This window comes from Gracilinanus agilis, chromosome 5, assembly GCF_016433145.1.
Source record: "Gracilinanus agilis isolate LMUSP501 chromosome 5, AgileGrace, whole genome shotgun sequence".
Lineage (NCBI taxonomy): Eukaryota > Metazoa > Chordata > Mammalia > Didelphimorphia > Didelphidae > Gracilinanus > Gracilinanus agilis.
The window spans coordinates 1,432,225-1,445,503 of NC_058134.1; the positions used below are offsets into that span (position 1 = coordinate 1,432,225).

At 56.4% G+C, this 13,279-nt stretch overlaps 1 protein-coding gene across 1 annotated transcript in view; it reads left to right on the top strand.

The window, feature by feature from the left end:
* Positions 1 to 6,082, top strand: part of TAC1 (tachykinin precursor 1) — a 12,730-nt gene extending 6,648 nt beyond the window's left edge. Inside the window, exons 2-8 of the mRNA XM_044678281.1 lie at positions 721 to 812; positions 891 to 987; positions 1,140 to 1,235; positions 1,435 to 1,479; positions 1,777 to 1,803; positions 2,564 to 2,617; positions 5,486 to 6,082. Of these exons, the coding sequence (XP_044534216.1) occupies positions 721 to 812; positions 891 to 987; positions 1,140 to 1,235; positions 1,435 to 1,479; positions 1,777 to 1,803; positions 2,564 to 2,617; positions 5,486 to 5,544 (470 nt within the window). The 3' untranslated portion in view covers positions 5,545 to 6,082. The remainder of the gene's footprint in view (positions 1 to 720; positions 813 to 890; positions 988 to 1,139; positions 1,236 to 1,434; positions 1,480 to 1,776; positions 1,804 to 2,563; positions 2,618 to 5,485) is intronic.
* Positions 6,083 to 13,279: the final 7,197 nt, after the last annotated feature.

The following is a 13,279-nucleotide window of genomic DNA, read 5'->3' on the forward strand; positions in this document are numbered from 1 at the left end:
AGACTGCGAGAGCTCACCAATGAGCTGCAGTCTGGAGAGGGGTCGCTTGCAGCAATCTGCCAAGTGACGCGGCTGGGTTGTAGGCCTCGGGCTGTCTCCCCTTCGAAGTCCGGGTAGAGCTGGAGAGAGAGCTTGTGGGCTGACGGGCATGTGCTCAGGGTCAGTCTAGTCCTGACTCTCTTCCTTGCTCCGGAGCCCTGCCGCGGCCTCCCTCCCTCCGGGAGCGTGGGAGCAGTAGAGCAACAACGGGAAAGGGGGAAGGGGGCAAGTCCAGCGCCTTGGGGTTCACCGCGTAGCCAGTCCGGCTTCGATGCCAGTCCTTGGACCCGAGGCTTTTCTGGGGCGGACATAGGTGTTCCTCTCCTCCCTCCATTCCTCAACTCCCCCCGAAAAGGAAGAAAAGGAGAGATTCCTTCTCCCAGGTGGGGGGGGACAAATGAGAGGAAGGGGGTGCGGGGCAGTAAGGGGCCCTACCCAGACTGGCCTGAGATGGCCACATTGCCCAGCACAGTCTTCTGGGAGGAGGTCCTGCCCCCTTTGGGTACATGAAACTGCAGAGTAGCGCCTAAGCCGTGAATGCTGGTCTCTCCGGCAAATGATGTGGCCGCCTAGCTTTGGCTTGGGGGCGCTAGGACAAAACCCGGCCCCTCCCTCCTCTCCCTTCTGCTTCCCTCCGCTCCTCTCCCTCTTCCCTTCCTGACCTGGGCTCCTTAAGTCCAGCCCGGGCCTGGGCCCTTTCCCCCAATGAACTCCACACGCCTGATCTCAGGGGCGCAGGAGGGTACGAGCCCAGCCCCTTCCGCGTAGCTGCAGTGAGTGCGGCCCTGCTGTCTCGGTCTCTGTCTGAATGTCTGTCTCTGTTCCTCTGCCCTCCCCCCCCCGCCCCCCAGGAAGAGCTCTCGGAGCCTTTTGAGCATTTCCTGCAGAGAATTGCCAGGAGACCCAAGCCTCAGCAGTTCTTTGGGTTGATGGGCAAAAGGGATGCTGGTAAGTGCTGGAGCCCCTCTCCTGTAGCTGCTCCAAAGGGGAGTCTCGAACCCCGAGATCGTTCCCTCCTCCTTTTGCAGGAGGGAGGGAGGGAGGGAGGGGCGAAGCTCGGTCCTGATCTTGTCCCAATTTCTTACTTGATTTCCGAGAAGAGATGCCCGGAGCCAGCCCCTCTCTGCCGGCCTCTTACATGCACTCTTCCAACCTCAAAGTGCCTGAGACCCCCGGGATGGGAGCCACTTTGCCTTGTGAGTGGCCTCCGGATCCCTGGGAGGGAGGAGAAGGGGGTGGGGCCGAGCCCCCCTTGCGGACACCAGCTCCGGGGTGCCCAGTGGCCTCCATCTTGGACCGTAAGGCTTGGCTGCCCGCTGGCTCCCCCGATCAGGCCAGCCTCAGTTTCCTCTCGTGCCCAGCCTCCCTGGTTAATGTCGGTTCCTTTTTTGTCAGATACCTCAATTGAAAAGCAAGTGGGCATGTTAAAGGCTCTCTATGGTAAAGCTCTCCCCGGCCCCTCCCCGCTCCGGGCTCCCCCTCGGGGGCTCGCCTAGCTGCTCCGGAATCCTCCTCGGGCCATTCCTCCGACCCCGCGGGCAGGCTCCCGGGAGGGAGGGGCTTCCGGAAGTCAAAATCTTTGGAATTCCTTCGGTTGGCTGGGGCGCCCCGCGGGGAGCCGCTCTTCAGCCTCCTCGGGCTGCACCGCGGCGGGCGCCCGCTTCCCCGAGCGGCTCGGCTCGGAGGCTCGGAAGCCCCGGAAGCCCCGGCACTCACTCCTCTCTCCCTTCTCCCCAGGGCACGGCGGCCAGATGTCTCACAAAAGTAAGTTGGAGCGCTGTCCAGCGGGCCTCGGAGCGGGGCTCGCCTGCCGTCCGCTAGACCTCTTTCGGACCCTTCCCCGGCCCGAGGGGCGCGGAGGGCGTGGCTCTCTGTGGTCCGGGGAGTTCGAGAGGGCGGGGCCTGCCGCCCCCCCTGAGGTTGGGGCGGGCTCGGGCTCGGGCTCGGCTGAACCCAGCCCAGGGCGTCCGAGGTCGGGGTCCGGCTGGAAAACGCGCCGTGTTTGCGCACGCGCTGCCCGGGTGGGGAGGGGGCGTGGGAGGAGGGCTCCGCCTTCGCTCCGAGGGCCCCGGGAAACGAGGCTCCACGTGGCCCTGAACTTGCCGCGGTTCCCCGAGGCCGCTGAGCATCCGGGCCTTGGGCTAGGCTTCCTGGCGTGGGTGCTGGAGCTCAGTGTGAGCAGCGGAGCTAAGCGAGCTCTCGGGCTGGGAGGGACCTCCTCGTTTTACCGAGGAGCAAACTGAGGCCGGGAGAGGGAAAGTCTGGCCCGGGGCTCTCAGCTCGGTGGCGGCGTTTCAGCGCTCCCGAAGGGCGAGATGCTCTCCGGCGCGCTAAGCGGGAGCGCTTTTGAATGGCCGGGAAGCATTCAAAATGAATCGTGGGCCCCCCAGAGCGGCGCGGGGGCGGCCCGAGGCCTGAGCCCGAGCCGGAGGGTGCCGAGAGACCGCGGAGAGCTGCGGCCTTGTCTTGCTTCCTCTCTCTCCAGCCGCGGCACATTCCAACACCCCGACCTATATTTTTTCAGGGCATAAAACAGATTCCTTTGTTGGACTCATGGGCAAAAGATCTTTAACTTCTGGTATGTATGATGGCCGCCCCCAGCCCCTCCCTTCTCCCGCTCCTGCCGTGCAGGCCCAGACTGAAGAGGGGGCGCTCCTGGACAGGGGAGCATCTTAGCCTCGGCTGGCCGCTCACCACGGGGGGGTGGGGAGGGGGTAGCCGGGGCCCAGCCGGATGCTCCTTCTCCCAGGCAGCCTAACCCGGGGCCTGGTGCTCGCTCTTCTCCTTTCCTCTTACGTTGTTCTGAGGAAGCAGGCCTGGGGGGGCCCCGGGATCCGAATTCAAGGCGGCATTGCATTTGTTAGCCGACCCGAGGGCTTCTCCCCCCCCCCCCCCCCACACACACACGCACACGTTAAAGGCCGCCGTGACCGCGGAGATAGCAGGGGAAGCGGGAGACTGTCAGCGTCTGCCCAGGGTTCAAGGGGAGCCCCAGAAGTCAGCCCGTTCATTCCAGGCCATCCCAGCTCCAGCAGACCAAGAACTTGGGGCCATGTTTGAGACTCCAGACAGAGCTCCGTGAGGGCTGAGGAGGCCGGCTCGCCCAGCCGCCCTTCCTGTCTCCCTTAGGAGTCTTCTCCCAATTGGGCCTGAATGGCTTAAGTTGCTCCCAGCGACAGCCCGGGCGTCCACAATGGGGAAAGCCTGGGGTGGTTGGCGGGTTGGAGGACCCTGGAAAGTGGCCGGAGGAAGCGGAGACAGCCTTGGGGGCGGGGCCTAAGGGAGGCGCTCAGACCCGCCTGCTGGGTTTGGGGTTTTCTTCTTAATTGGATTGGGAGAGTTTTTGTCCTGAAGGCACTGGAGAGGCCTTCCCTGCCCACAGAAGTCATCTCCGAAGGCCTGGGCCCACTTAGCCGGCCGTTCTGGGGGGCTTTTCGAAACTGTCCTCCTTTTGGGGGCCTGCCTAGGGCCGCGCTGGGAGGGGGGGGGGCCTGGATTTACCCAGGCAGGTTTGTAAAAGAAGCCCAACTTTCCAGCCTCGCTTTTGGTTAGGAATCAAATGAATGCGCTTCTGGGTAGCTTCTCCTAACCGGGATCCAGTGGGGAAAGCAAGAGCCGAAAGCCTGAGGCTGGCTTTCCTGCCTTCCCTTTCAAGGCCCGGAGACACGTATGGAATTTGCATTAGCTTCACAAAATGGAAGTCAGGGAGCCAACCTTCCAATGGAAGGAAATTAATTAGCAAAGGTCTCCTTCCCTTGGAATCCTTTGACCTCCTCCTAGAAACACTGAAAGAACACATGGGAGGGCTAAGCTTCTGGCCCCTTGAAATTGTAAATGAGAGGAGCTCAGTGGTCGTGTTCCAGCAGCTTCATGCTCTCCACCTCCGCAGTGCAAGCTGAAAGCACGCTTTCTTGCCTCCCTCTCTCTGTCTCTGTCTCTGTCTGTATCCTTCCCTCCCTCTCTCTCTGTCTCTCCCCCCCTCTTTCTCTGTCTTTGTCTCTGTCTCTGTCTCCCTCCCTCCCTATCCCTCTCTGTCTCTCTGTCTGTCTCTGTCCCTCTCTGTGTCTCTCCCCAGCAATTAGTCATGGATTTTGTCTTCTTGCCTTTCAATGAGTAGTAGAGGGAGAGGAGGAAGAGAAGGATTCCAAACCAAAAAGACGTTAGAAAAGAGAGTAAAGGGCCAAAGCCAATCTGCTATTGATTCTCGGCTGCCCCACCCCGCCCTTGGGGATGAGCTCTCCTGGATGGTTCACATATTGTTTCCACAAATGACTCCGTAATGAGCTTGGGCTGTACGGACTCTTCTGAAATCAAATAGAGAAATAAAGCCATTATGTAGGGACTCCCCCCTCCCCCAAACCTCTCAGGCCTTCATTAGCTGGATGTTTTCCTGTGACAGCTCAGATTTGTTCTAATAATTCCCCCAGTTGCCAGTGGTGTGTGTGTGTGTGCACCCATCTGTGGATTACCCGAATGTCTCCGTTAATCAGAGGTCTGGGGGCAACGCTTGCACAAATGACTGGAGAAGCCCCTCCCCCCTCCCCTAATAGTGACCCCTTTGAAATCTGTGGTGGGGGGGCCAAGAAAAGAGGAGCTCGAGCCTCCCTGGCAGCTAGAACCACTCCCCGAGGAAGTGCCCCGCCTCAGGCCAGGGCGGGATGGAAAGAAAAAGCAACCAGATACTCTCTGAAGCTCCCAGACCAGAAAGGGCCTCCCTTCACTTCCCAAACCCCTGGCCAAGGGGTGGCGCCATGACTTTCTGCCTAGGCAGGTGCCCGGGACAGGGGCAGCCTGGTCTGCTCCGTTCTCGTTGCCTTCCCAGAGATTTTGACTGGTATCTCCTGCTATTCTCACATCACTTCTTCCTAGAGCATCTAACGTGTGAGGAGGCAGGGAAGGAGGAAGGCAGGGAGGGAGGGAGGAAACTCCTGCTTCCTGGCTCTAAGCAGAGCCCTCTGGGAGCACCACTGGCTGATGGAGGCCACTAAAACATCCTGGAGGTGAGCCGCTGGGCGGCACGTCTCCGGGCGGCAGAGGACACGGTAAAGGCCTTGCCAAAGCCCGGATCCACTGGGCTACAAGGGCAGGGCTTGGGTAAAAACCGGCCTCGCTCTGGTGGCCGAGGAGCAGCAGGGGCGCAGGCCTGGCCTTCAGCTTCTGCAGCGCATCCTGCTGCCTCCTCGCTGCCATCCGGCCAGCCCTGGCAGCCTTGCTGGGTCCTCGTGGCTTCAGCCGTGGCCAGGCCCAGCTCCGAAGTGGGAAGCCCTTGGATCTCCCACTAGGAAAGGCGGCCACGCTTATCAAGTAGGCGGCAGAAGAATGGGGTGCAGGCCAGGCCAGGGAGAAAGCGGGGAGGGGGGACGGGACGAACTGCTCTCACAGAAGGTGGGGGCGAGGGGTGGCTCCTCCTTGCTTCCCTTCCCACCCAGCCGGCTTCTCCTTGCAGGGTCCTCTGAGTGGAGCGCGGCGGCGGCGGCCCAGAATTACGAGAGGAGGCGCAAATGAGGCGTCCCCGGCGTCCCGCGAGCTCCCGCCATCAGAGATCCTCACCAGACAGAACCCTCACCAGACAGAACGACTATTTATTTAATGGCACTTGTGGTTTTGAGTTGTGGTCCAATCAGACGATTATTTTTCACATTGTGACGCCCCATCGGGTAGTGTTTTCTAGCTCTAGGCTCGTCCCTGGGAAATGGGAGCCCCTGGCCTTTCCCCGCCAGCACAGCGTCGACTAGGAAGTGGGGGCTTCGGGCGTGGGGCCGCCCGCCATCCCGGAGAAGGAAGGGCGCGGGAATGGCCGTCCTCGCCCGCTAGGCGAAGCCTTCTGGAACGTGCGTGGCCCTGCCGCGTGGCTCAGGGTCTGTGAGCGAGTGGGAGAGGCAGGCTGAGATGGGGTTGGGGGGCACCACAGGAAGGAGGGACAGAGCAGGAAGGAGGGCCTGCACCGGCATGCAGGGGTGCGAGTGGGATTTGTAGAGCTCCATTTCACAGGACCGAGTTTGATCGTTGTCCACATTTTCCATTAAAAACACCACTGGCAGCACTCCGGCCCTTCTGCCTCGTCCTTTCGCCCAGGTCAATTGTGGGGTCACCTGCAGCCCGACTGCGGGGGGGGGGAAGGGGGTCCTCCCTGGGCTCCTCTCGGCGGTGGGGGGGCACCAGCATTTCGGGGGAAGGAGCGCAGCCTTTAGAGCAGGGAGGACTCTGCCATGCCGCCATCTTGGTGCCCAGAGCAGAGCCCAGGCCGAAGCCCCTAATGAAGACAGAGCGGGCACAAGGGCCAGGCTCCCGGGAGGGGCCAGTTCTCCGGCCTGGGACAGCTGTGGTGGTTGGCGTTGGCTGTTCAAGCACACGGTGAAACTGGGAAAACCCGCAGAAGCTCTTTAAGGAACAGGGACGAGCGTCACCAGCTCCCGTGGCCGCCCCAGCAGAGCTCTACGGCGCCAAAGGCCCCCCCATTCAGCCCTGCCCAGCAGGCAAAAGAGGAGCCCCCAAACGCAAAGACGCCACAGGAAGTATCTGGGGTCGAGAGGGGTGCTGAGGAGCCCAATGGGCTCGCCGGGGAACCGACGGGCAGGCACTGAGCCGGCCGCAGTCTTCTATGGGCTACACCAGAGCGAGAGCTGGGTCTGCAGTCAGGAGGACCCGAGTTCAAATCTCAGCCCCCACCGCCGACTCGCTGCACTTAACCATCTGCCTCAGCTTCTTGGGCCATAAAATGAGAAGGTGGCAGCCCCTGCCTCACAGGACCAAATAGACAACGTGGCAAACGCTGCCCTCTCCCAGTAAGAGGCCTCCTACGGGAAGGTCACTCACTGGCGGGAAGAAGGCCCACAGGAGTAGAGGTCACTTCCGGGCTGGGAGGCGCCCAGCCCAAGGCCAGAAGGAGGCCCAGGCCGCTGCCACGATTCCTGCAAACATCCATCAGCTGCAGTCACCAAGAGATCAAGAGAGACACACAGAGAGGGAGAGAGACAGAGGGAGACAGAGAGGGAGACAGAGACAGGGAGATAGAGAGGGAGAGAGACAGAGAGAGAGAGAGACAGGGAGAGAGAGACACACAGAGACAGAGAGACAAAGAGAGGGAGAGAGAGACACACAGAGACAGAGAGATAGAGAGGGAGAGAGACAGAAAGGGAGACAGAGACATGGAGAAACAGAGAGACAAAGAGAGGGAGAGAGACACACACAGATAGGGAGAGACAGAGACACAAAGAGAGAAACATAGACAGAAGGACAGAGAGAGAGAGAGAGACATAGAGATAAAGAGAGGGAGAGACACACACACAGAGAGGGAGAGAGAGACGGAGACACAAAGACAGAGAGGGACAGAGAGAGAGAAAGAGAGACATAGAGATAAAGAGAGAGGGAGAGAGACAGAGAGGGAGACAGAGACAGGGAGAGACAGAGAGACAAAGAGAGGGAGAGAGAGACACACAGATAGGGAGAGACGGAGACACAAAGAGAGACAGAGAGAGAGACGGAGAGGGAGAGAGAGACGGAGACACCGAGAGGGGAGGCCAGGGTGGGAGGGAGAGGCAAAGGGCCAAATGTCCCAGAAAGTCTCTTGCTGAGAGCGGGGAGCACGAGATCTTCCGGAGGGAAGGCGGCTGCGTTCATGGAGTAGCAGCTCCATCGTGTGGCCCACTCGAGTGCTGCTTTGGGGAAAGGCCACTTGGGGTCTCCACAGCGTTAGGCGTGTGTGTCCCTGGATGGGCTCTTGATATTTAGGCTAAACACTAGAGGAGCGTACTACGTTCCAGGCCAGATGGGCCCCCGGACCGAGGGCTCCCCATCCTCGACCCTGTCAAGTCGGGATGGAGATCAAGGCAAAGGCCGCCTCAGCACCAAACAGCATCTCTGTGGCCGACATTCTGACGGTGCCAGGCAGGGGCTATAAAACGCTTTCCTGGAGCTCCCCTGTTTGAGCTTCACAACGGCCTTGGATACCATTTTACAGATGGGGAAACTGAGGCTCAGCGGGTTTTTTTTTTATTTGCTCATTCACAGGGTTTTCCCCAGACCTCACTCTACCAAGGACCTCCTCAAAGACGCCTCTAGCTTCATAGTGCTTTTCTGTTAGTTCCGAAGTACCCCTCTGGGCCCCCGATTTTTATTTCTTCTGCTAGATTTGACCAGAAACCTTCGCCAAAAGAAGGAAGAGAGCCGGACTTTGGGCAGCAGATGGCCCCCGAGGCACGCCAGGACACCCATCCCAGCTCCCTCCCCCTCTCTTCTGTTTGTCTGTCTTGCTCTCTCTCCATCTCTCCGTCTCTCCCCCCCCCCCTTTTCCATCTCTCGCTCTTCTCCTTCCCTCCCGGCTAATCGCTTCTTGAGTGCCATTAGAAATGCCATCAGTCGGGCCTTTGAAATGTGAAGGAACCCGCAAGGGAACACCCTGCTCTGCTCTGATTCTCCCAACGAGAGGGGACTCATTGCCTGGGCAGAAGCGATGGCAGATGGCGGGTCGGGGTCCTCTCCGCCCCCTCCACCAAAGGAGAGAGAGCCGGCGTCCCCCGGAATTTTGGAAGGGCCGATTTCTGCCGATTCAGCAGGATTCCTTTCCGGAAAATTAGGCCTCTGTGACTTCCCTGGAGGCATGGACAGACTAGGGACCCCGGCGTCCCCAGCCACCCCCCCAGGGGCTCCCCTTCAGACACAATCCAGAGCCAGCAGGAAGATCAGCCGCACCTCCTCCCGCACACCCCGGTGATCACCGAAAGGGCAGGGCCCACCCCCGCGGCCCCATCCATTCCCTTCTGGGGGTTCCAGAGCGGAAAGGCCGAAACGGGCGCCTGCGTCCGGGGAGGCTTTTCTGGGGACCTCCGGCGCCATTCGGCCTCCGCACGTTGCCGTCTCTTTGCCCTGAGAATGGTTCCTCTCCCGATGCTGGCTGACAGGAAGGTTTTAGGGTGATTCTTTCCTGGTGTGTGTAACAGACCTTCGTCCGTCGACCTGGCCGGGTACTTCGATGCCCGTCGGCTGAGTAGCTGCCAACCGATGAGCAACGAGACGGCTCGGGCTGCTCAGGGGAGAAGCCGGACAACGAGCTCCCCAAAGGGCACGCGGGGACCTGAGCCAGGAGGCTGCCGGGCCTTGGGAGACTCTCATGGCTGAACCGCTTCCCTCAGAAATGCTGCCTCTCCGGGAATCCCCAAAGCCATGCGGTGCTGGCTAAGAAGCAAGTCGTGGATCAGCGGGACGGCCTGCGGGACGTCCATAGCCACGCAGTGTTCCAGAAACGCCAAGATCCAAGCTGGGGGGGGGGGGGGGCTCACTCCGTGGCAAAAACTGCTGGGAAAACTGGAAAACAATCTGGCTGAAGCAGGCAGAGAAAGTCAAAATGTATAATAAATCCAGCGTGACGCTAGAAACAGCCTGTCACACTTATGGATAAGGAAAGAATTTGTGAGCAAACAAGACAAAAGGCAACATGGAAAGCGAAATGGATAATTCTGATCACACGAAATTAAGGGTTTTTACTGGGTAGCTCAGTGGATGGAGAGTCAGGCCTAGAGACAGGAGGTCCTGGGTTCAAATCTGGCCTCAGACACGTCCTAGCTGTGTGACCCTGGGCAAGTCACTTGACCCCCATGGCCCACCTTTACCCCTCTTCCACCAAGGAGCCAATACACAGTATTGACTCCAAGACGGAAGGTGAGGGTTTAAAAAAGGGCGGGGGGGCTTACAAACACTAGAGTAAAGAGAGAGCTACCACCACCACGGACGCAAGACAAGAGAGTGAGAGGCGAGAGGCGGAGTTATACACAACTATATACAAACAACATAAGCACACAACTTGGGGACGAAAGAGGAAAGGAATGCCGGGAAAAGTAGTTCAAAGGAACAAAATTCCTATTTATACAATTAGAAGAAAAACAAAAATGGGGGGGTGGAATTTTATAGCGAGTGTCTTTGGCCAAGTCCTCATTTCTCAAATATATAGAGAACCAAGTCAAATGTATAAGAATATAAAGCATTTCCCAGTTGGAAAATGGTCAAAGGATATAAACAGACAGCTCTCAGAGAAGGAAACTGAAACTATCCATAATCATATGAAAAAATGCTCCAAATCACTCTCGATAAGAAAAATGCAAATTATCACTCCGAGATACCACCACTCAGATTGGCTAACGTGACCGAAAAGGAAAATGATAAATGTTGGAGGGAATGTGGGAAAACTGGAACACTAATACATTGTTGATGGAACTGTGAACTGAAGGAACCATTCTGCAGAAGAATATGGAACCAGGCTCAAAGGACCATACAACTATGCACACCTGTAGCCCCGAGTAGTGAGAGTGAACCTCAGATGGCAAGGTCTCTGGGAAGCCATGGTCTGGCCAAAATCAGTCACACAGCCTAGGCATCACATGTAGCCCCCAAAACCCCTCCTGTACTTGGCAACAACTGGTTGTCCTTGTTCTGCCCACTGAAGCCAAACATTTCCCTGAGAATCTGGACTAGATGGTTACACACTGACATATTGATTTATATTCCTATAGAAAACTCTGAGTTTCGGCGAGATAAACTAAATCATTGTACTAAGATTGTAAATCATTACTAACCATCGTCCATGTAAAAAGCTTAACTAATCCCTTAGCCTATGTTACTTTCTCTATAAAATACTAGCTGTGATCAATAAACTTTGCCTCTGATTGCTACCAGCTTCAGGGGCACTCCTCACACATGCCATCCTCCTCCCCATGTCTCATTCTCCTCACCCCTTTGGGACCCCCAAATGTTTGTCAGTCACCTGCACATACCCTTTAAAAAAATTAAAACTCTCACCTTCCATCTTGGAGTCAATACTGTGTATTGGCTCCAAGGCAGAAGAGTGGTAAAGGCTAAGCAATGGGGGTCAAGTGACTGACCCAGGGTCACACAGCTAAGAAATGTCTGAGGCCAGATTTGAACCTAGCACCTCCCGTCTCTAGGCCTGACTCTCAATCCACTGAGCTACCTTGTTGCCCCCTAGACACATACCCTTTGACCTAGCAACACCACTACTGGGTCTATCCCCCAAAGAGATCAGAGATAAAAGAAGAGGATCTAACTGTACCAAAATTTTTCTAGCAGTTTTTTTTGGTAGAGGCAAGGAATTAGAAACTGAGGGGGTATCCATCACTTGGGGAATGGCTGAACAAGTTGTAGTATATAGTTGTAATGGAATACTATTGGAGAAATGACAAAGGATGAGTTCAGAAAATCCTGGAAAGACTTATATGAACTGATACAAAGTGAAGTGTGCAGAACCAGGAGAAGAGTGTATCCAGGAACTGAAATATTATACAACGATCAGCTGCAAAGGACTAAACCATTATCAACAAAGAAAGTCTCCAAGATAACCACGAGGGACTCATGATGAAAATGCTCTCCATGCCCAAAGAAGGAATGAGTTGGTGTTGGAATGTGTGCAGATCAAAACATGCCAATGAAGGAAATAAAATGGAAGACTATGTTTATTATGTGTGTTATGTTTCTTCTATCATGACATGAGCAGAGTGGAAATATGTATTGTGTGAAATGACTGGTAGAAACTACATCAGACTATTTACCCCCTCGGAGACACAGGAGGAAGGGAGTATCAGAAGGGAGGAAGAAGAAGGGGTTGTAGTAAGTAAGAGAAGAAGCATGCAGAGAGCAGCTGCATGCTGGGAACCAAAGAATTCTGGATTCTGGAACCCAGAAAGGGGATAAAGGAGTGAACACCAATGGTCACTGGAGGCTCTTGGACTTCCTGTCTTTTGAGCTGTCCAGGGCTGGAACTTCCTCTCTCTCTGAACTGAGGAGGTTTGGCTTCCTATCCCCTGAAGCTGAAAATACCAAATCTCTGTTGTGCCTGACTGGAGAAATCCTTCCTTGGTTTAAAAATCAGAAGGTTTCCTGCATGCCGAAAGGGTTCCCAACTGCTCAGAAGATCTGTGACCGGCCAACTCCGGCCTGGCCCAGCTAGGGTTGAACTCAGCCATAAAGGGCTCACCCTGAAGATACTAGTAGACCTGTTTCTCCTACAAAAACAATCGGGGAGGATTAAATAGAGTCAGGTTAGCCAGTTAGACTTGGGGGATCTAGTTAGACAGGTCAGGGCCTCAGGGAGCATCAAGTCACAGAAGACCCTCTGTGAGGGGTCTCAGGAGGTGGGCGGCTAGCTAGAACCCTTAGCGTTAGGGAACCCTCTTCTTTGAATCCTCTCCTTCATAATACCTTGTTCTCTGTTTTTATAGCCTTGTCTGAAGATTGAAAAGTGCACTGGTCCAGTGAGGGAAGCACTCAGGCTTTCTTCACTGAGGGATACTGGGGAATCCAATCAACCCCAGCATCTCAGTATCATAAGTATTTCAGAAGGGAGGGAGACAGAGCTGGCCAAGCTCTGGGGACAGAGTTGGGTAAGGACATGAGGCACACCATCCTGGGAACTACAGCTACCCAGTCTACAGACACACTCCAATCCCTGCCTGCCTTTCCACGGTTTCCCACCTGCTGCCCCTGGGCCAGCTTCTTACTGCCTAAGGCAGAGCCTCCCTGATGCAGCTCTAGCATCCTTTCCAACCCCTTCCAAAGTGGTGAGAGATGGGACGGAATCTCCCCTGGGTCTCTCCCCACTCCCAGTCCTGGGCCTCCCAGTTTCCCCATGCCAGGACAGATGTTGGCAGCCATTCGCTAGATCTCTCTCAGGCTAGGACCGCTGGTGCTTTCTTGGGTTTGGGGACACACAATCCCAAACAAGGGCAGTTGCTTCCCAGCCACTCACACCAGCACCTCCCCCAAGCAGAGGGCTGCATGAGCCCGTCAGAGAGAATTAGTGGAAATTGGAAACAGGGGAGACCCTTAGCTCCCTTCTTATTGCTAAGTCAAGAATTCTTCATGAAATAGCCTGATCTACTTTGTCTTCACAAGGCACTACATGTGAAATCTCCTCCATCCTGGAAACGCTCCATGCTCATTCCGATGGGGAGGGGAGAGTCTTGGCTTAGCATTTGCCCAGATATTCCGCTCATCTAAAAACTTGGACTTACATTTGAATGTGGTTCATCTGGGCCTTCCTGCCACCTCGCTGCCCCTCACTGCCCCCTCCTTTGCTGCTATCCCTACTGAAGCAAGCCTTTTTTGCCACTGAGAACATGTGGCAAGACTCAGAGGAGAACCCCTTGCCCTGGGGCTGCCAACTCATTGCCTCAACTTCCTCTCTTCAGCATGTGAGTGTGTGTGTGTGTGTGTGTGTGTGTGTGTGTGTGTG